Raw genomic sequence first — 21,703 nt, 5'->3', positions numbered from 1 at the left:
AGCTTTATAATCACAATAATCCATTAACACGATTCCACCACCCTTGTCCGCAGGGCAGATGACAATACTGTTATCACTCGTGAGGGTTTTAATAGCTGATAGTTCTGCTTTGGTTAAATTGTCCCTTTACACACTGGATGATGATCTCCCAATTCCCTCTTTCTCAACTGATTATTCAAAAAGTTTTATGGCTGGATTACTGGTTGGAGGGGTGTAAAAGCTCTTTAACATGAGCGTCTGTGGTACATCCAAGTCCTGATTGGTATTCTTAAAATGATCCTTCAGATTTAATAAGCGACCAAACTTGAAACAGTCTATTTCCCAATCTAATTGGTTAAACCGACCAGAGGGATTAAAAGAAAGTCCCTTATTTAGCAAGCTTGTGTCCGGTGTAGTTAGGGTATGGTGGCACAGATTATAGATTGGGACTGTTAGGTTCCGTCGACCTCGTCAACCTTTCAACAGGTTATTTTAAAAAAACATAATTTTATTTAAGTTAATTAAAAAACAGGCCGACGTTTCGGTCCACCTCTAGGACCTTTATCAAGACCATGATTGTTTTAAAATCAACACCTAAGGTGTTGAAACGTCGGCCTATTTAATTAACTTAAATAAAATTATGTTTTTTTTAAAATAACCTGTTGAAAGGTTCCCAGTGTGCACTCATTACTTTTGGACTATTATCGATATTATTGGAGTAGCACCTGGTTATTTTGTCAAATTCAGTGGAGTGCGGACAAACAAAGTTTTCTCTAAATTATAGCCTTATAAACGGTGAGTTCTGATGTCATCAGTTATAAACGGTGAGTTCTGATGTCATTTCTGTCACATGACTCACTGAAACTTGTGTATTATAATAAATAAAGTACCCCCAGTTGCAAAATATGAGGATATTAGAAGTTACCTCGGAGTTCCAGGACCTGTATAAAAACACTCGGACTTCGACCTTGTACTTTTATATGGTCATGAAACTCCTCGGTAACTTATATAATAGCCTTATAATTTACAAGAGGGAGTACTTTACTCTATGGGTACATGCCTGTTTTTCTTTTTGTATATTGTTTTTAATGCCCCTCCCCTTTTTACTCTATTGGTTAATTTATGTATTCTGGTGATTGGTGGGTTTGGAGTATATCTGGTATACCTGTCTGCCTTTTGTTTAGCCTATGGCATAAAACGCGTAAGGCTATGTATTATTTTACTTTGTGGTCTAAAATAAAGTTCTCAGTTCTTTTATAAGCTAGTTTGTGGGATCTGTGAGTGCCTGCCATTTTCTTCTTTAATGGATCCTATACCTGTAATTTATGTTGCAAAAGCATAGTTCATCCGTGACACTGATTTTCAGGGACAACATCTCTATCTTATAGCAACACATAGGAGCAAATTGAATTAGGTCTTATTTTACCATCAAAACTTTTCAGTTTTCCAGCATGTAGAATTTTTTTCACATTTATAAAAATTTTGCATGGCTTTTTGTGAAAGTCAAATCTTTTTTCCACAATTTTTTTGCCAAGTTTTCTAAACCAAAGCTGTTCCTTACTTCCTTTTTTTCAACAAATATGTTTTCCAGTTCTGGCTCGTTAAAATACATTCTATCAGTAGGTCAATAAAAAGTTCTATAAAATTCTCTATTGGTGAAGGTGAATAGTTGTGAATAGTTTTTTTTTCACACTGCAGGAAATGTTATTGCATTAAGTCTATGGAAAGATCAAACTAGATTTAACATAAAAATGTTATAGATATTTTCATTTAAGATCAATTTTATAAAAGAATGACAAATAAGGGTACAATTGAATGTTTCCCCTGGTGACAAGAATTTACAAATAATTGGCTGAGAAATCATATACAGGGTAGTTGTCGAAGATACTGTAAATCCATTAACTGGATTAGGATTCTAAGTGGTGTGGGAGGGTATTGTTTCTGCATTTATTTTACCTTAAACTTTCTTTATAAATTGGAGGAGGGCATAGAAACAAAGAATTCAGTATTTGTCTAAATCTTCTGTTAGGATGATAGATCCTGGATTCAGTTAGTACAGTATCGTTTTTATATGATTTTCAATCTGAGGAATTGTGCGGTTGGGATTTAAAGGAACAGTAACACCAAAATATGAAAGCATTTTAAAGGAATGACAATATAGTGTACTGTTCCCCTCCGTTAGTAAAATTGGTGTGTTTGCTATAGAAATACAACTATAGTTTATATGAACAAGCTGCTGTGTAGCCATGGGGTAACATTTAAAGCACAGGATACACAGTAGATTGCTGATAAATTCTGAAGAATCCCATCATTGTATACTACAGAGCTTTTAGACAAATACAAGAGTCCTCTTCACTCAACCCATTATCAATATATATAAGACAGAGACATTTTGTGCATACTGCTACTGAAAAATGCCTTACCCTTTAAACAAAACAGGGATTGTTTGTCCATATATTGCAATATATTTAAGCTGGCCAACTACGTCAAAGTCATCCGATATCTGGCCAGTCCTACGCTCAATTTTCATCTGATTCATTAAGAATTCGATTCATTAAGAATTCAATTGCTTAGTTATACATTTTACAAAGGAACTAAGTTTTACCTGCAACTTACTAGCTGCTTTCAAAGTAAAACTCCCAAACCTGGCTGCCCTTTTATTAGACACCAGTGGGAGTTTTACTTTGAAAGCAGCTAGTAAGTTGCAGGTAAAACTTAGTCCCTTTGTAAAATGTATAATGAAGCAATAGAATTCTTAATGAATCAGATGAAAATTAAGCATAGGACTGGCCAGATATGGGATGACTTTGACGTAGTTGGCCAGCTTAAATATATTGCAATATATGGACAAACAATCCCTGTGTTGTTTAAAGGGTAAGGCATTTTTCAGTAGCAGTATGCACAAAAAGACTCTGTCTTAAATATATTGATAATGGGTTGAGTGCAGAGGACTCTTGTATTTTTCCATATGTATTTTGTGGTCACACCCTCATTGCACCCCTGCCTAATGATTTTAAAAATTAGTGGTCAGCACAACTTTCCCTTGTTTGTTATAATACAGAGCTTTATCTGGTATCTGCTGTGTAACCTGTGCCTTTTCTCTTATTTCTCCTACCGCACACCTGTAGTTCACCAATTCTGCAACTGGTGGTGCGTTTCAACATTCAACGTTTCGGGGGGGAAACACCCACCTTTCATCAGGGGGGAACACCCACCTGATGAAGGGTGGGTGTTCCCCGCCCGAAACGTTGAATGTTTGGTGGCTGAATAAAAGGGCATACTCCCCAACTGAATTAACCAGTGTGTGTGCGGATATGTTTTCTATACACATTCGTTTTCTCTTTTTTCAACTTTGAATGGCAGTCCCCATGGTCACACAGCACACTAGTTTATATAAATTATTTCAGTGTTTCTGAAGCAAACACACCAGTTGTACCAGCACAGAACAACAGTAAATTATATGTTCATTCCTATAAAACACTTTCATTTTTTGTTGTTACTGTTCCTTTAATTTAGAGTCATCTCCCATTTCCCCCACCAGTCCAAATAAAGTTGAATATGCAAGAAAATACAGTACAGGTATGGGACCTGTTATTCAAAATGTTCAGAACCTGAGGGTTTTCCAGATAAGGGATCTTTCTCCATATCTTAAGTCTACTAAAAAAAAATGTAAACATTAAATAAACCCAATAGGAGTGCTTTGCCCCCAATAAAGATTAATTCCATCTTAGTTGAGAAGAAATACAAGTGCTGTTTAGTGATGGGCGAATTTTCGCCACCAGCGAATAAATCCGCGAAACGCCCGTGAAAATTTGCGGCAAATATTCGCCGGCATCAAAAATGGGCGAAACGGCGCTGGCGTCTAGTTTTTGACGCCAGCGCCCGTTTTTTTTTACGCCGGCACCATTTCGCCAATTTTTCGACGTTTCGCGAATTTCGCACGAAATTCGCAAATTTTTCGGTGAAGCGAAACGGCGCAAATTCGCCCATCGCTAGTGCTGTTGTATTATTACATAGAAAAATTAAATTATAAAAAAAATTGAATTATTTGATTAAAATGGAGTCTTTGGGAGATGGCCTTCCCATAATTCAGAGCTTTCTGGATAGTGGGTTTCCTGATAATGGATCCCATACCTGTATCAAGTAAACCTGCTGCTTGCTTGCATGTCTATGACGATTTTCAATTCTCCAGGTCATGATGTACAGTATCTGTCAGAAATATGTCTAAAGCATACTCTGAGTTTTCTTAAAGTTTTCTTAAAAATGAGATGAAGATCTTCAAGAAAACTCAATCCACTTGCATTAGAATTATTTCTGCTAGATACTGTACATCATGACCTGGATGAATGAAAATCGTCATAGACATGCAAGCAAACAGCATGGGGTTCCGAGTGGCACAAGCATCCCTTAAGATGGGAAGAAAAGAAGAAATTCCTTCAAGAAGTCTTGTCAAACAGTTTCAAGAATGCTCTGAATGTCTTATTGCCAAATAATAAAATACAAGGGTATTTGGTATAAAACTTCATAGAACAGTTGTAACTGTAACTGATCCAATTGTTTATTTAGATTTGGGTAGGATTAAAAAAGTTTAGCTTAATGTGCAATGTATAGTGCTGGGGAGTATGACAGACAGAAGAAAAAAAGGCAATGGAACAGCTCAATTAAACAATAATGGAATGGCACATATTTTAGAATACTATTGGGATTTTAAAACCATTTTCTTAACACTGGATTTTATGATACTCAAGCGAATTGTGGGTGGTTGTAGTCCATGTTCGTTCATTTCTCCTTTTTCTGCAATCTCTCCTTCTCTCTATGCATTCTGGGATTTGTGTTTTTTTAGACAAGTTAGTCCTCTCCGCTAGCTAGGATAGATTAATATACGAGACCATAGGCCCAGGTATTGCTGACATCTCCATCTTTGTGGTGTCCCATAGATAGCAAAAAATCAAGATAGTTTCTTTGGGACAACTCCACCATCTATATATTTCATTTTCCTAACTTTTAAATGAATTGAGCTGGTTGATAATTTATGTTGTGAATTGGTCAAACTTACCTTGTAATTTTATTAACATAAATCAATTTAGAATTAAGTATTGGATTTCAATGCAGAATTAATTGATTAGAGTATACGCACTTTAGATACCTCAATATAATGAAGGAGGTCAATTAATTGTACTAATTCATTGTGGATTAATGATTGATTATCATAAGCTCTAGCCACTTTACAATTAAGGATTGGGTTGGGGCAGACGGGCAGATTCGGGGAGATTTAGTCGCCTGGCGACTAATCTCCTTTTCTACGGGGTGACAATCTCCCAGAACTGTCTTCCATCTGCCTTCCATCTACTTGAATAAAGAATCTCCTCTGCTGATGCACTAGCGGCGCTTCGATTTCCGAAATCGCCCGAAGTTGCCTCACAAAGAAACTTCGGGCGACTTCGGAAATCGAAGTGCCGCAAGTGCATTAGGGCAGCCGATTCTTCATTTAATCAGACGGAAGGCAGACGGAAGGCAGTTTGGAGAGATTGTCGCCCCGCAGAAGACAAGAGACTAAATCTCCCTGAATCTGCCCGTCTGCCCCAACCCTAAGGGATTGTTTTTTTATTTGAGCACTTGCACTTTAGATACCTTAATTTATTGAAGGTTTAATTTACACACTAATCTATGGTTAATTAATTTTTAACGTTGTTAGTTATTGTTGGGTCATTGGGGGAACACCAAGGAAATTGGAATTTAACCCTAACTAGGGAATGGTAATTTAATTTATTGGTTAATAAGGAGTTATTTTTCTCTATAACTTATAAAACTAATTGGCACTGACACACGGACCTTGGTTTTAATCAAGAGATTTGGAAGTGGATATTGCAGGCGGATCTAAATTGCACCAAGCAATATAGGAATAGATACATAATAAACTCAGATTGGATAAGGGATATAAAAACCACTGACAAAAATTTTTTCCTACAGAAAAAATGCAACCTCTCATTTGCTTTAGTCTTAGTAAGTGTTCAAAAGTAAAACTAATGAACATATAAATATTATGCATCTTATAAGCATTCTTGCAGGTTATCAGGTCTTGCAGGATTTACTGGCTGGCTTTTCCTGAGTGGAATCCATGGCCTGATATGTCTGTACTGGCAGAGCCACTTACCATCAAGAGAATAAGGGATGAAACAGGTGCAGGGGAACTGAGAAAGAAATCTCCAGCTCTCGGTCCAACCCACACTGTAACACTGACCAGCTGTTTAAAGCACCCTTGCACTGGCACCCTCTTGTACCCACAACAGTACTTATGTGTGACTTATGTGCCTGCTTAGCACTTACTTCCTCACACAAAGAGACATCAGCATCTGCATTACTGTACATAGGGGCTGTTACCACACATAAGTATACAGGCAGTGTGTTGCTTTGAAACGGACACTTTTTACTTTGGGGTCTCTGCATCCTGTAATCCTATGTATATTGGTCATCTGCATTAATAGCAGCAGCATCAGACTGGAGGGGTCTGGGCCCCCTGGAGCTGCTGCATCAGGGGCCCACATACACCCCCTGGGCCCTCTGACACCCCAGCTCCACTCCCCTTCCCCCACTCACCAGCGCATACCTTACTTTCTCTTTGTGCATATGATTTTTAGGCACACTGTCTCAGGCAACAATGGGGAGAGGGACCGGGCAGTGGGGCCCATAAGAGCTGGGGCTCACAGGGTTTTTTCCCTGGTATCCCACCAGCCCAGTCTGACCCTGGTTTATGGGCACAGATTCACACATCATTCTCATGGCAAAGCCACAAATTATGCCAACTGGACTTTTAGTGCAACTGCCTGATTCACATTGAAGTCTGAGTACAATTGCATAATTTCAATGCATTAATCGCAATTGCATCAGGGTTAAACAAAGGTTAAATTCTGGATGGAAAAATTGCATTGCTGAAAAAAGGCATGGTTGCATGGTTGCTTGAGTGCAATTCGCAAACTGCAGCATTACAGTAAGTAAGTCACACCTAGTATGTTAAAAAAGATGCTGTTTGAAGTTTGAGATTTGGTTGGTTTCTAAAATTTCATACAAACACCAAAATGTAGCTTTGCAGCATATTCAAATGTACGAATCATTATACATGAGAGTTTTTGTAAGGTATTTATCCATATAATTATATTAACAATTGCCCTGAAAGTTTGATATTTTTCATTATTTCTGAATCACGCTGACCAGGGCCGCCATTATAAATCACTGGGCCCTGTACAACAACATTTTCTGGGCTCCCTGGTCCCCACCCACCCATGCCTCCAAGCCCCAACCCTGATCCCACACCACAGTAAAAAGGCCACACAGAAATCAGAGCTAAAAACTGTAATCCCCCCACCCACAAGTTATAAAAAGCCATTGATGGTCAGGGCCCCCTTAAAACTTAAAGAAAAAAACATTGGCACCAGGGCCCCCCATAAAAGTTTTTAAAAAAACATAGGTGGTCAGGGCCCCCCCTACAAGTTAAAAATAAAAAGAATTGGTGACCGGGGCCCCACATAAAGATTTTTGAAAAGCATTGGCGCCAGGGCTCCCTATAAAAGTTTTCAAAAAATCATTGGTGGCTATGGCCCGCCCTTTCAAGTTAAAAAGAAACATTGTGCCGCAGAGAACATTTTTTAAAAAAAACATTGGTGGCCAGGGGCCTATAGAGTTTTAAAATAATACATTTGTGTTCATTGGTGGCTTCGGGTCTTTAGCTTAATTCGTGGCTTTGGGACTTCAACTTCGCCTTCTTTCGTGGCTTCAGGTCTTTTTGCGGCTTCAGGACTTAAACTTTATGGCTTTAGATCCGTTCACCGCTTACGATCTTCAGAGCTTCGGCCATCGGGACTTCAGCGGCTCAGCACAACTTCTGCGCTGTCACGGTTGGCCTTGTTATTTCAAAAAGTGGAACACAGCCGGGCCCGACCCTTAGGCTCAGGCCCGGTACAACAGTACCCCCTGTGCCCCCTTTATGGTGACAAGTTAAAGTTGTCTGCTTTGAGGATCTAACTAGGATTGGTAGCAGACAACTTACCAACCAACTTACCTACCAATATAAGTATGCATTTCCTGAGTATTTTCTTTAGAGCAGTGTATTTACCTCAATTAAACAAATATAATTAAAATAATTGTCTGATAGTTTCTCAGTTTGCATTGGAGAATAAAGACAGTGCTCAGCATCTACCATGGCTGACCACTACCAGCTCATTAAACAGACCGGTGTTTGGCTGCTTGGAGCAGTAACAAATTGACAATAATTTGACACCAATTTGAAATAAATTGACAAAAACAAACTGACACAGGTATCAGCTTTGATAAAAGTGTTGGTTTGTTAAAAAAACAGGAACGTGTTCCATCCACTAAAGAACATATTCCTGGAAGGAATGTAAATGGGGTTATTATAGAATTGGGGAATGGCAGATTTAATCAATCTACCTTTGTTTTTTTCTTAAGTAGTGCGGGGGCAGTAAAAACCCAATTTGAATGCTAAAACTGTGACTTAGCATTTTCGGTATGTGAGTGTTCAATTCTCAAGGGACCTTTATCCCAGAAGCAGGGTACAAGGTTCTTTACAAATGTCTTTAATAAGCAGGAAAGGAAATGATATTTTGGGCCTGATTCTGTATTAAGTCATCTTGACAGACACCAGTAATATTAGCACAGATGTCACTGTCGTCTTGCAGAGAAACACATATGACACTTGTGACTGCTTTTAGAAGGTATTAGCTATGGCTGGGTAAGTATTTTTACAAAACATTTTTCTACTCCAATTTCAATGGCGAAGACAAGATTGTATTGCGTTTGTGGACACATTACCTCTGGTGAGATTTAGGTTGAAAATTTGGTAGTCACCCTAATATTGCGGTTCTCTCAACCTCAAAAGGAAGTTACAGTAAATATGATCTGTCTCCTGTCAGTCTTTTAGCAGAGGTGCGATCACTTGTTTCCATTTAGTTTCCAGTTTCCTTACTGTGATCTGTAGATGGTAATGTTCATTTTAATACATCATAGGTTATATTATGTGCAAAAACTTCACTTCCTTCAAATAATAGCTTAACCTTTTCAACGTTTGAAACTCATTTTGATCTATTTATATATATTTTTTTTCTTTGCACAAATTGCTTTATGAAAGGTGTGGCAGGAACCGATGTATAGCTGCTAGCTGTATTATTAAGCAAAGAGGTCTTAGATACAATCCAAACTGGTGGCATTGTCATTATTGTTCCGGTAGAGGGATCTGGTAGTTGGCGATGGAAAAACATCTCACTTTAAAGATTATTCCAAATCTTCTAAAAATGCTATTCTATGCAACTTTTCCTGTATGTATTAATGGCTTTATTTGGAAATGTATTTGCCACTGAAGGCAATTACTTCTGGTAGCGGTAACTTCTGGAGGAAGACAAATGGCTTCTGTTACATTATTTCAAGAGTCAGAGACAGGAAGGAGGGCAGAGAACATGGGATAACGATATACTGCTTCCCATTGAGGTTACATTTACAACTAACTTTTGAAATATTAATCAAGGTATATTGTACAATTGCTTAGAATGACATTTGTATTATGCAAAAAACAGCATTTGGCTCAAGATCCACTTTAAGGTAATGTATGATCTTCTGTTTTGTGTGGTTGGAGATGGTTAAGTGCTTGATCACCTAAGGTAGAACAGAGACATTAACAATAAAACCTGTGGGTGATGAAAGTCCATAAACAATATAAATCTGTCCATGTGTGATAAAGACAATACAGGATAAATGTCAGCAATGGGACTGCAGTTATTCAGGAATAGAGACATGACTACAAGACATAAAAGATGAGTGAGAGAATGCATGCTTTTTTGGCATTTATGTTATAAAAATACATGACACGTATGAATAGTATGTATGTATATTTTTCTAACACTACTTGCACATGCAGCGCTGTACATTAGAATTAGTAATCAGGTGAAGATATCAAAGGATATGAATGAAAAATAACAGCGGTGGCTTCAATTAAAGGTGTCAAGCCGTGTTTGAATTGAGTGTGTTTGGGCAGCATCACAGAAACGGCAAAGAAACTGAGCTACAGTACACCATTAGCATTGTGATACCAAATTAAGAAGTTGATTAGAACAGGGCCTTGGCAACAAAATGCATTTAGACACAGTAGAGGTCTGTTCATTTTAGGAAGGCTGAGATGGCAGCGCACTATGCGTTTTTGTTTTCCATGTCACAATTCAGTATGACTTCAGCGTGACTTCTATACAGAATCTACATTTTGTGTCTATTCACCTTTGCTGAGGAGGCTTTTTTGGTGTCAGTATAGCTGGATGATTACAGACCTGTAATGTTTTTCGTTCAATAGTTTTTGTATTCTGTAGTATTTTATTGAGCGCATGCAGTATAGGATGGAGGCTTTAGAGGTTACAGAATGGAGTTTTGTGAATGCTTTCACTCTTTTACAGCCTATCATGAATGCAAGAAAGATGTAATAACTGGTATGTATGTAGATCTTTGTTAAATACTGTATTTAATGATTATGTGTGACAGGATGCATGCATATACATCATATACATACTGTATATAGCTAGTAGCTTTATATTGTATATTATAGCTAGAGCTAAAACCGGGCATGAAATGACATTTAGTGTTATATATTAAAACTGCAGAGCAGGGTGGTTATGCAGTTGCTGAACTTGCAGTTGCAATATACTGTACTTCTGACAGAGGTAGAGGTGAGTAGTTTTTTTACTTTATACACTATGTTATCCCTGGAAAATTGAATAAAGCAATGCAGCTTCTTCAGTACGACATTATTTTGTCATTGTAGGGAGTGTAAAGGAAGGGGCAATAGGACTGCTTTGTGATTATGATCACATATATATCCTGTGTGGCAAGGTGTATGCATATAATTAGTAGCTTTGTTATGTATATTATAGCTAGAAATAAGAGTGGATATGTAGCTTTAGAGCTATGTGAGGAGTAGGTGGAAGCTGGACAGATATTGAGTGCTGTGGTATTTAATTTGAGAACTATGTGTAGGCTGAAAATGAAAAGCTCTATATGTATTTGACCTACTGGGTCAGAGAAGCTGCAGCAGCATTAAATATGAATCCACTGTGACATTTTGACCCTGAAGCACTTTTCTATGTGTATGGCAGATATTATAACAGATAGTAATATATTAAATATATGCAGTTACAGAGCACTGTACATGCATGAAGCAAAATGCGGCGGTATATATTAAAACTGCAGAGCAGGGTGGTTATGCGCTGCAGGGCAGGGCAGTTATGCAGCTGCAGGACAGGGTGGTTATGCAGCTGCCGAGCAGGGCCGTTATGAAGCTGCAGGGCAGTTATGCAGCTGCAGAGCACGGCTGTTATGCAGCTGCAGAGCACGGCTGTTATGCAGCTGCAGAGCAGGGCCGTTATGCAGCTGCAGAGCAGGGAGGTTATGCATTTGTAAAGCAGAGCGGTTACACAATTGCAGAGCAGGGTGGTTATGCAGTTGCAGAGCAGGGCAGTTATGCAGTTGCAGAGCAGGATGGTTATGCAGTTGCAGAGCAGGACGGTTATGTAGTTGCAGAGCAAGGTGGTTATGCAGCTGCAGAGCAGGGAGGTTATGCATTTGCAAAGCAGAGCGGTTACGCAATTGCAGAGCAGGTTGGTTATGCAGTTTCAGAATAGGGCAGTTATTCAGTTGCAAAGCAGGGCGGTTATGCAGCTGCAGAGCAGGGCGGTTATGCAGCTGCAGAGCAGGGCAATTATGCAGTTTTAGAGCAGGGCGGTTAAGCATTTACAGAGCAGGGAGGTTAAGCATTTGCAGAGCAGGAAGGTTATGCATTTGCAGAGCAGGGAGGTTATGCATTTGTAAAGCAGAGCGGTTACACAATTGCAGAGCAGGGTGGTTATGCAGTTGCAGAGCAGGGCGGTTATGCAGTTGCAGAGCAGGATGGTTATGCAATTGCAGAGCAGGACGGTTATGCAGTTGCAGAGCAAGGTGGTTATGCAGCTGCAGAGCAGGGAGGTTATGCATTTGCAAAGCAGAGCGGTTACGCAATTGCAGAGCAGGTTGGTTATGCAGTTTCAGAATAGGGCAGTTATGCAGTTGCAAAGCAGGGCGGTTATGCAGCTGCAGAGCAGGGCGGTTATGCAGCTGCAGAGCAGGGCAATTATGCAGTTGTAGAGCAGGGCGGTTAAGCATTTACAGAGCAGGGAGGTTAAGCATTTGCAGAGCAGGGAGGTTATGCATTTGCAGAGCAGGGAGGTTATGCATTTGTAAAGCAGAGCGGTTACACAATTGCAGAGCAGGGTGGTTATGCAGCTGCAGGGCGGTTATGCAGTTGCAGGGCAGGGTGGTTATGCAGCTGCAGAGCAGGGAGGTTATGCATTTGCAGAGCACTTATGCAATTGCAGAGCAGGGTGATTATGCAGCTGCAGAGCAGGACAATTATGCAGTTGCAGAGCAGGGCAATTATGCAGAGCAAGGCAATTATGCAGTTGCAGAGCAGGGCAATTATGCAGTTGCAGAGCAGGGTTGTTATGCAGTTGCAGAGCAGGGTGGTTATGCAGTTGCAGAGTAGGGCAATTATGCAGTTGTAGAGCAGGGTGGTTAAGCATTTACAGAGCAGGGAGGTTAAGCATTTGCAGAGCGGGGAGGTTATGCATTTGCAGAGCAGGGAGGTTATGCATTTGCAAAGCAGAGCGGTTATGCAATTGCAGAGCAGAGCGGTTATGCAGTTTTAGAATAGGGCAGTTATGCAGTTGCAGGGCAGTTATGCAGTTGCAGAGCAGGGCTTTTATGCAGCTGCAGAGCATGGCGGTTATGCAGCTGCAGAGCAGGGAGGTTATGCATTTGCAGAGCAGAGCACTTATGCAATTGCAGAGCAGGGTGATTATGCAGTTGCAGAGCAGGGCAATTATGCAGTTGCAGAGCAGGGCGGTTAAGCATTTACAGAGCAGGGAGGTTATGCATTTGCAGAGCAGGGAGGTTATGCATTTGCAGAGCAGGGAGGTTATGCATTTGCAGGGCAGGGATGTTATGCATTTGCAGAGCAGGGTGGTTATGCAGTTGCAGAGCAGGGTGGTTATGCAGTTGCAGCATTGCTATACTGTGAGTAACTAGTAGCATTTATTTTATACAGTTTTTTATCCCTGAAAATTTTAAGGATGCAACAGAGCTTCTTCAGTAGAATCATTTATTGTCATTGTATTGAGTTTGACAGAGGTGCAATAGGATTGCATTATGAGTCTGGTTTGTAGGTCTCAACTGTATATTGTTTGCAAGGGACAGGGGGAATATCAAGGGCAGTTGAAAATGCTTGCTGTATATGAGTGGCGGGTATTACTATATGCTTAGCCTATGAGATAGAATGGAAATGCAGTTCCTGAATGTTAAGGGCAGTAACAGGTTATACTGAACCTGCATGATAGCTTGTTCAGTGTGTGAAAGAGCAGTACATTTTGTACAGTATATTAGCACCACAGGGCAGGGCAGTAGCTCCTGACCTGTCCATAGCTCCCCCCACTAAGGGGCCAAAAGAAGTGGATGGCTAGGCTTAGCATGAAGGTCAAGTAGGGAGAGATTTGGGGAAAATACTTTTTGTTTTCCAAGATACTACTGGAAAGTTGAGGTCAGTTGGGAGGGAAGAATTAGAGTAAACACTTGCTAGCGTTCCTAGATATTCCTGTAACTACAACTGAATGATGGAGATGTGGTGTAAATGTAGTAGTCTGTATATATGTGTATATATATATATATATATATATATATATATATATATATATATATATATATATATATATATATATATGGTGGGTAATGTTACATATTAAATATGTAGGATAGGGTGCATGTTATGTAAGATTAAAGAGTATAAATACTGCAGGATCCAGCACAAATGCAAACGTACAGAGCCTATTTTGTCACCAGCAACCTGTAGGTATATCGACCACCTGACTGAGAGGGAGACATCTATATTGTGGCATTGATTGTAACCTTCATTTCTTTCAATATGAGACCATGTTGCCTTTAATTCATCATATTCTGCCCCTCCCAAGGCAGGTGTTAGATACAAGGTGTGCAAGGGTTGCAAAACCACATGGAAGGACCTGGAGACATAGGCTTAGGGGTGCAATAGAGCAAGCCTTGCACACACATTTTTACTGTGCTCAGGTCCCTCTAGCCATAAGGCTCCTGGAAAGCATATGCTTTCCATGAGCTTTAAGGCTAGAGGGACCTGAGCACAGTGAAAATGTGTGTGCAAGGCTTGATCTATTACATGTGTGCAAGGCTTGCTCTATTGCATTTTGCCGTAGCATATGAATGGGAGGCACTGCAGTCACTGGCTGTATAGCTCTAATAGCTCAATGTATAATGCACTGTAGGTTAAATGATCAGAGAATGTGAAATTGTATGCAGTTGGTTGTGATATATTACAAGCTTGAAGCTTTGCAGTTTATTATTAGATTGAATGGAGCACAGTAGTTGCAGTATAGTGTAATACACCGGTCAGAACAAAAAGGTAGATATGCTGCAATAGGTCAAAGCGACAAGTGAACTATCCAAAGAAATTTTCACTTTCCCTAGTTCCTAAGAAAAAAAGGTGAATACGTTTGGTGAAAGCAGTGGAAAATAGGGAAGAAGAAGAAAATGAAAATGAGTAACAGATACAGGGTGCATACAGGGGAGTAAAAGAAGAGGCAGAAACAGAAAAGAATAAGGATAATAAATAATTTGAATGGGTGACAAAATAACTTTGAGAGTAAATAGAGGAAAAGAACAATCTAAGGACTGGTAAGTGGAGACATTTTGGTGTAAACATGAGGCAAGACTGGATATGTTAAAGAAAATGGAGAATAGGGAATTATTATGTTGTGCAATCCCTGGGCTTAGCTTGCTTGGAGGCCCCTTCAACCATTCTTCAACACTATGAGCTAGGTTATGGTATTGCATTGTGTGTGGGTGGGGTGGGTGGGGTTGTTGTGGTATTTTTGCTTCACAACCCCCTAATGTAGCATTATAGTGCAGTGTATAGTGCAGGGTATAACTAGTTGGAGTTATGTAATAGAAGGTGCAGTGTTTGCTACAGGTATAGTTATCTTTAGCAAAAAAAATCAACAGGAGGCATTTACCATTCACTAATTTAAAAGAAAAAAGTGTATTGGAAAATAGCATATTTGGTTACTGCACCTAAGCACATTTACTGCCTTTTATTACATATGGGGGCAAGCTTGTAGACCGAGGTCTGAGCTGTGTGATAACATTGTCTTTTGAGATATATGCTGGTTCTACAGTCTGGGGTAGAAAAATATTTTACACTCAAAAGGCATATATATTGGATATTTAGTTGTTATGATGTGAGCATATTGTAACTAGTATTGCGCTCATAAGTCATAAGAGTGGGGCTAGTTTCAGAGTTGGTTGTGTATAGTGAATATAATTAATTAAGAAGAAGGTGTAATTACCAGGTAGTTACCAGGCCCTATAAAAAAGTGTACAAGCCTAGTAAACAGAAACAGTTATCTTTTATTATTGAAAGTATGTTTGTGGGAGGAAAATGAGGCCTTGTGTACGGTATATTATAATATATTATTACAGGTTGAAAGAGTACATGGCTGTAGTATTGACATGTGTTGTATCAAAAAATGCATAGCGTAGTACAAGATATATGTTTAGAAAGCTGTGTTTTGTGGTTCTAAAATGTTTTGCTTCGTGAAATTACACAACCTGCAATCATGTTTAGTATAGTGATTCATATCGATATAAATATAGCTATTTTTTGGCAGACATACCAGATGAGTATGGGCCTGGCCAAGATATTGCTACATTTTTATTCTTTTAATTAGAAGGAAAATCAGAAAGTTTTATTTTTGTGTAGTTGCATGAGTGCTTTACTTTGAAGCAGCTAAGCAATATTCATGGGAAGATAAAGACCTATGTATAGGGCAAGAGAGCAGTATGTGTGCGGGCTGTATGTTGAGCTTATTGCAATTTTATGTTAAAATATGTACAAATTCTTGTCATATTGATTCTATGAGCTCTACAACTTGGTACTTCCCCTGTCTAGTAAGACAGGGGCAAAAGTTTGACATGGTTCAGTAAGCAGCCCAAAAGTTATTTTAATAACTGCTTTGTCCAAAAAAATGCAAAGAATAAAAGATTGGCTGTAGATTGTATAGAGAGTAACACAGTCAATGTCTTTTTTACCTTTCATCTGACAATATAAATAGACAATGCAAGCCTATCTATAATCAGAGCTGTATAAATAGGTGTTATAAAGCTGGAATCTCAGTAGAGAGTCCGCAAGCTTTTAGGCTAGGAAATAAGATCCAAGTGAATCAATAATTTATGGGTTCTTATGTAATTCATGGAAAATAGGGAGAAGGTTATGGATACAGTAAGATGGAAAATGTTGTTTTTGCCAACTAATAATGTACACCATATTGCAACATGCTACAGTTAAAAGAAAACAAGAATTCAAGATCATAAAACAAATTGATTGCAAAAACAAAGATCAAATAGATAGCGCAAGAAACAGGAAATAATGTAAATTCAATATTTGCAAAGATTCATACTATAGGTTTTATTTAAATGTTTAATTAGATGTTTAATAATTGTACCAGTGTTGTTATCATTAGCAACCATATAGCACCTGTTTTGATCAGTCTATAAAGAAAATAACAGCTACAATCTGATCTGGGAAGTGGAACTGGTGTAATATGGCACTGACATAAGTATATTAGCCCTATATTTATTGAAGGGATCAGCAGAGGATATTACCATGGTAGAGGTTTGTAGCATTGTTTCCTGTGGCAGCAATGTTTGGTGTACTGATACATGGGTTGCCAAAATTGTGAGAACAGAATGTGAGTGCTATCAGTGCTCATTATGCAAATGCACTTCCCTTGTAAAGTAAGTTACATAATATGCAATCAATCAAAAACACATCTGAGTTAATGAACACTCATCAGTGTGCCAGAATATTATTTACATGGGTAAATACATTATATAAGTATTGATTAATTTGCCCATTCACAGCTTGATAATTTAGATAACAGATAATTTAGTCCTTTAGTTTCTTTTGAAACATTATATATGTCTTTCGGACAAAAATCATGGTACTCAGGAACACAAAATACAGTAGGTATTGCCATTCTACTATGTTAAATGCCTTGGACACATCTATAAAATGCATTAAGGTGGCCTTTACAGGCTTAAAAACAAATTGGTCTTGATGAATCAAAGAAAAAATAACTAATCAGTTATAAAGACCTTTGCCAAATGTTTAATGTCTGATGTAAAAGGTGAACTAGGTCTATACACAGATACACATTTGGATAACTCTGTACAAGAATTTAGTAGAATGTTATAGCTGTCCCTAACACTACCCTTGGTTTGGTTTCTAATAAGTCAATAACATTTCTATATTCTATGGGCAGGCATTCGTTTCCAACTGTTTTTTTTATTTAGAATAGTATCTGTAACGTAATCCATTTTAATAGGTTGTTCCCATAGAGGGCAGGGATCTGCACCGTGCTTCAGTATTGTCAACTTAAACATGACTTTGTCCCAAGGCGGCAGTTAGTTTACTAGTATACAGGAATGATTTAGTTAGACTTAACCAAACTGGCAGAGCATCAGTCCATCTTTGTGACCAAATCAAATGTTTACTTTAAAATAAATGCCCATTCAAAATCATACAGCTATCAATCATGCCAAGGGAAAAAAATCAATTTAGCTGACAACCTTTGTATGTGGCCTGCATCCAAACACAGTGTATGTCCCATTTGGCTGTAGACCTGTGGGATACACAATCATTTATGCCTGATCTGAGCCAACACGAATGGACTGACAAAAGAATCAATAATTTGTTGATCCAGCCAAACAAGAACAGAGTAATGATTAAACTCCTGGATTAAAGTGCTTTATATACAGTATATGCTATATATGTGCATTTGAATCAAGTCCATGCTAGACAGAGGATCTGAATTGTGTACTATATTTATGCAATGGTTATAACTGAATAGAGGCAGAAGGTAACTGATTTCCACATTGTCATATGTTCCTGTGATATATCTGACCTATTGTACAGAGAAATTATTTAATGTATCTGCCTTCCAATAACATTTCACTGATTCTACCCAACAAAAAATACTGCTTGAATATATATATATATTTTTATTGATGAAGCACATAAATTACTTATCAATGTTTTACTTTACCCAGCAACCCTGCATGCTCCATCAGTGTTTCCCTTGAGGCCCTGCTGTGGATCTTCGAGCTCCGACTCTCACGTCACCATTGGTTGTTTGTCTACTGGATTCCTTCCTGCACCAGTAGATGTCAAATGGAACTCAGGAAGCATAACAAGTGGATTAAAGAACTTTCCAGCTGTTCTGCAGCAAAGTGGCCTCTTTGCATCCAGCAGCCAACTCACCATCCCTCTGTCTGACTGGAAGGCCAAAAAATCCTTTGAGTGTAATGTGGAACACAAACCAACCAGTACCAAAGTCACTCAAAAGATAGGTAGGCAACGAATCATGAATACTACTGATACTGTACTGCACATAACTTTAAAACCATTCAAAGTTTTAATGTATATTGAAAAGTTGATTAGAATTACATTTTCTTTCACTGTGCCAAAAATGTTTTTTTGGGGGGGAGGACCCCTTCAATAAATCAAAAAAATAAAAATAAGACATATCCTTTTCCTCTTTAATGTCAGAAATGTGGATACTTTCAAATGTGTACAAATATAAAAATAACATTCAAATCCCTAAAAGAAAGGCTAAGTTTACCCAGGATCAGTAACCCACAGCATCCAATAAGATAAACTGATGGCTTGTAAATGTTTATTACAAAACCCCGATAGAGTATTTTAGAAAAGTAACAACACTTAATTAAAAATCAAACTTTCAAAGTTTACTTCCTTCTACTAACTGCTATTATTTTACATAATCAGAGTTGAAGACTTGCATCAAGTTGGGGTTACATACATCAATAACTGTTATTTTTGCTTGAATTCAGAATGCCAAGATGAACCTGAACCAATTGAACCAACTGTGGAGATTTTGCAAGGACCTTGTGCTTCTTCTAAATCAGTTGAATTGCTCTGTCTTATCACTGGATATGCTCCCTCAGAAATCAAAGTGCACTGGCTGCTCAATGGCCAGGTCACAAATATTTCTCCGTCCAACAGCAAACCCTGTAAGGAAGAGAATGGGACATTTTCCTCCAGAAGTAAAGTGTCTGTTCCAAAGGAAGACTGGAATTCCGGAGATTCCTACACTTGCAAGGTCACCCACCCTGCTTCCCACACTAAGACTGAAGCCAGCACCAAAAAATGTGATGGTAAGCAAATGAAAAAACACAATTTATTAACCAAAATTACAAGCTGTTCAGACTACAGCACAAAGGGATGGCACATTTTTATATTTCAGCCAAAAGACATCTAAATCCATAGTCAGCACTTGCCGAATTTTGAAATAAAAAGATTTATTTATTTCAGGGGAAAAAAGGCCAAACTAAAAAAAGGCCACAGTTGATATTATATAAAAAAGGATATGGACATAATCGCATTTACCATGAAACAGGTCGCAAGTCCTAAACATTGTACCCCTTAGTACCCTTGCGTGGATCTGCAGACAGAGATGCTAATTGTGGGGTGGGATAGAAATAGGGAAAAACTCATATTTTTTGGGAAAAAAATTAAAATTGGGTTTTTGTTCGATTTTTTCGAAAAAATTTTTACTAATCCGGTTAAATGGAGTTACTTAATTAATAAATAAAGCAAAATCAGTCATGAGAGTTTGCTCAAGCTTTTTTTATTGGGACAATGATATAAATTCTGATTTTAGTAAATAACGCCCTCAATATTGCGATATTTTTTGATATAAAATGAATGTTAGACACTTAAAAAAGTCATAACTTTTGTTTTTTTATTTTTCACACTTGGATATTTTTAACAAAATACTGAATGTAATGTATCTTCTAAACTAAAAGTATTCCCATATATCACTTCTAATTTTAGAAACAGCCATAACTCCAAAGGTAGATGTTCTTCCTCCATCTCCCAAAGATCTGCTTGTTACCAAAGAAGCCAAAGTGTACTGTGTGATCTCCAGGATGGCAAGTACAGACGACTTAACTGTGCAATGGTCACGTAGTGATGGCAAGAAAGCCCTTGCATTTGATTCAGCCCCGGAAAAAGCATATGATGGAACATTCACTGTAAAAAGCACTTTGAAAATAAGTCCTGGGGACTGGGAAAACAAAAAACAATTTAACTGCAAAGTTGTACACCCTGATCTTCCATCACCAATAGAAAAGTCAATACAAAAAAGTCAAGGTAAGAGTAATCTAATGATGGTCTGGTTATAGTGTATAATACAGTGTAATAAAATAATGGGAAAAAGGTTATATTTTATACATTCAGTACACATGTGCAGAGCACTATGGGGCCTAAATTTGAAGGTGTTATTCATGAGTTCCACAACCTACTCATGCTGTGGGTCATAGACTAATTTTCCCAGTCCAACAAACATAACGTCATCATATCCATTGAGCAGCAGATACAATTTGGTTGCATTTTATAGCTATAGCAGTACCTGTGAATTCTGTGCTTACATCATGGCTTATACACACTAGGCAAACTTAGCCTTGGAAATAAATGTATGGCATGTTTCAAAAGACGACTTAGAGAAATGGTCATCATTGGGCCTTCTTCTTTCTAGATCCAGGAACAGAACCAACAATCACCTTGCTGCCACCTTCAGATGATGAACTTAGAAATGATTTTATAAGTCTTATCTGCATGCTGAAAAACTTCAGACCCCAAGATATCTATGTATTTTGGAAAAAAGATGGTGTTACTCTAGAGGAAGACTACTACATGACTACTACTCCTGTTTTGGAAGAAGAAGAAGAGGGTTTCATCTCATTTAGTAAACTCACCATCGCTAGATCAGACTGGATGAGAGGAGCTACTTATAGCTGCATTGCTGCACACAACACGATCAGTCAGAGAGACATCAAGAAAAATAGGGGTAAATGAGTCTTGAATTCTGTGTTCGTAATTCTCTGCTTTTTGTATTATCTGTATCCATCTATCACATAGTTTTATGTCTTCTCAGTTTGGTGTGTGGAACATCAAACCATCGTTTTTCATGGTAAAAAGATCTCCTCAATCACTAATTTGAGAAGAGTCTATTTATGTGGTACAATGCCCTCTAACCTAAAATACATCTGTCTGCATCTGGTTGTATTGGAGCCTTGAGGCTATTGTAATGCGTAAATAGGCATAAAAGTACACAAAGGTTAATAATGTCATTTACCACAGTCTTGGAAATATCCTGTCCAGTTTAGGTTTTAATAATCATAGTGCCATTTTTGTCAATATATGCCTGATCTGTGTGTCAGTCTGGTGTGTGGAACACCAGACTTCTTGTCTGTCAACTTATGTGTGCTCTTGTTTCAATAAATTTGTGTTTATGTTTATCACTAACCTATATATGTTTTGTCATTTTGTCATCTGAAAATATTCCACCAACAATATTTGAGTGATTGGAAGTTACGTGTAAAAGGAACTATACATACAGATTGGGGAAAGGGAGCAATTCATTTGTCAATGCACCTAATGATTGAATGGATATATACCAATTATTTAGCTAATAGTTGAACAAATAATATACAAGATGTAAAAAATGGATTAAATCCTATGATTTAAGCAGATAGATAA

General features: G+C 38.2%; 1 gene segment (V, D, J or C); it reads left to right on the top strand.

Moving 5' to 3' along the window:
- Nucleotides 1-21,469, top strand: part of LOC108714883 — a 106,948-nt gene extending 85,479 nt beyond the window's left edge. The window contains 4 exon segments of the C gene segment in view: nt 18,193-18,492; nt 18,994-19,317; nt 19,997-20,314; nt 20,700-21,469. Coding sequence covers nt 18,193-18,492; nt 18,994-19,317; nt 19,997-20,314; nt 20,700-21,019 — 1,262 coding nt within the window.
- Nucleotides 21,470-21,703: the final 234 nt, after the last annotated feature.

The sequence above is a fragment of the Xenopus laevis genome, chromosome 1L (assembly GCF_017654675.1).
Source record: "Xenopus laevis strain J_2021 chromosome 1L, Xenopus_laevis_v10.1, whole genome shotgun sequence".
Lineage (NCBI taxonomy): Eukaryota > Metazoa > Chordata > Amphibia > Anura > Pipidae > Xenopus > Xenopus laevis.
Note: the sequence above shows the minus strand (reverse complement) of the source record. Positions and strands in the feature narration are given on the sequence as shown.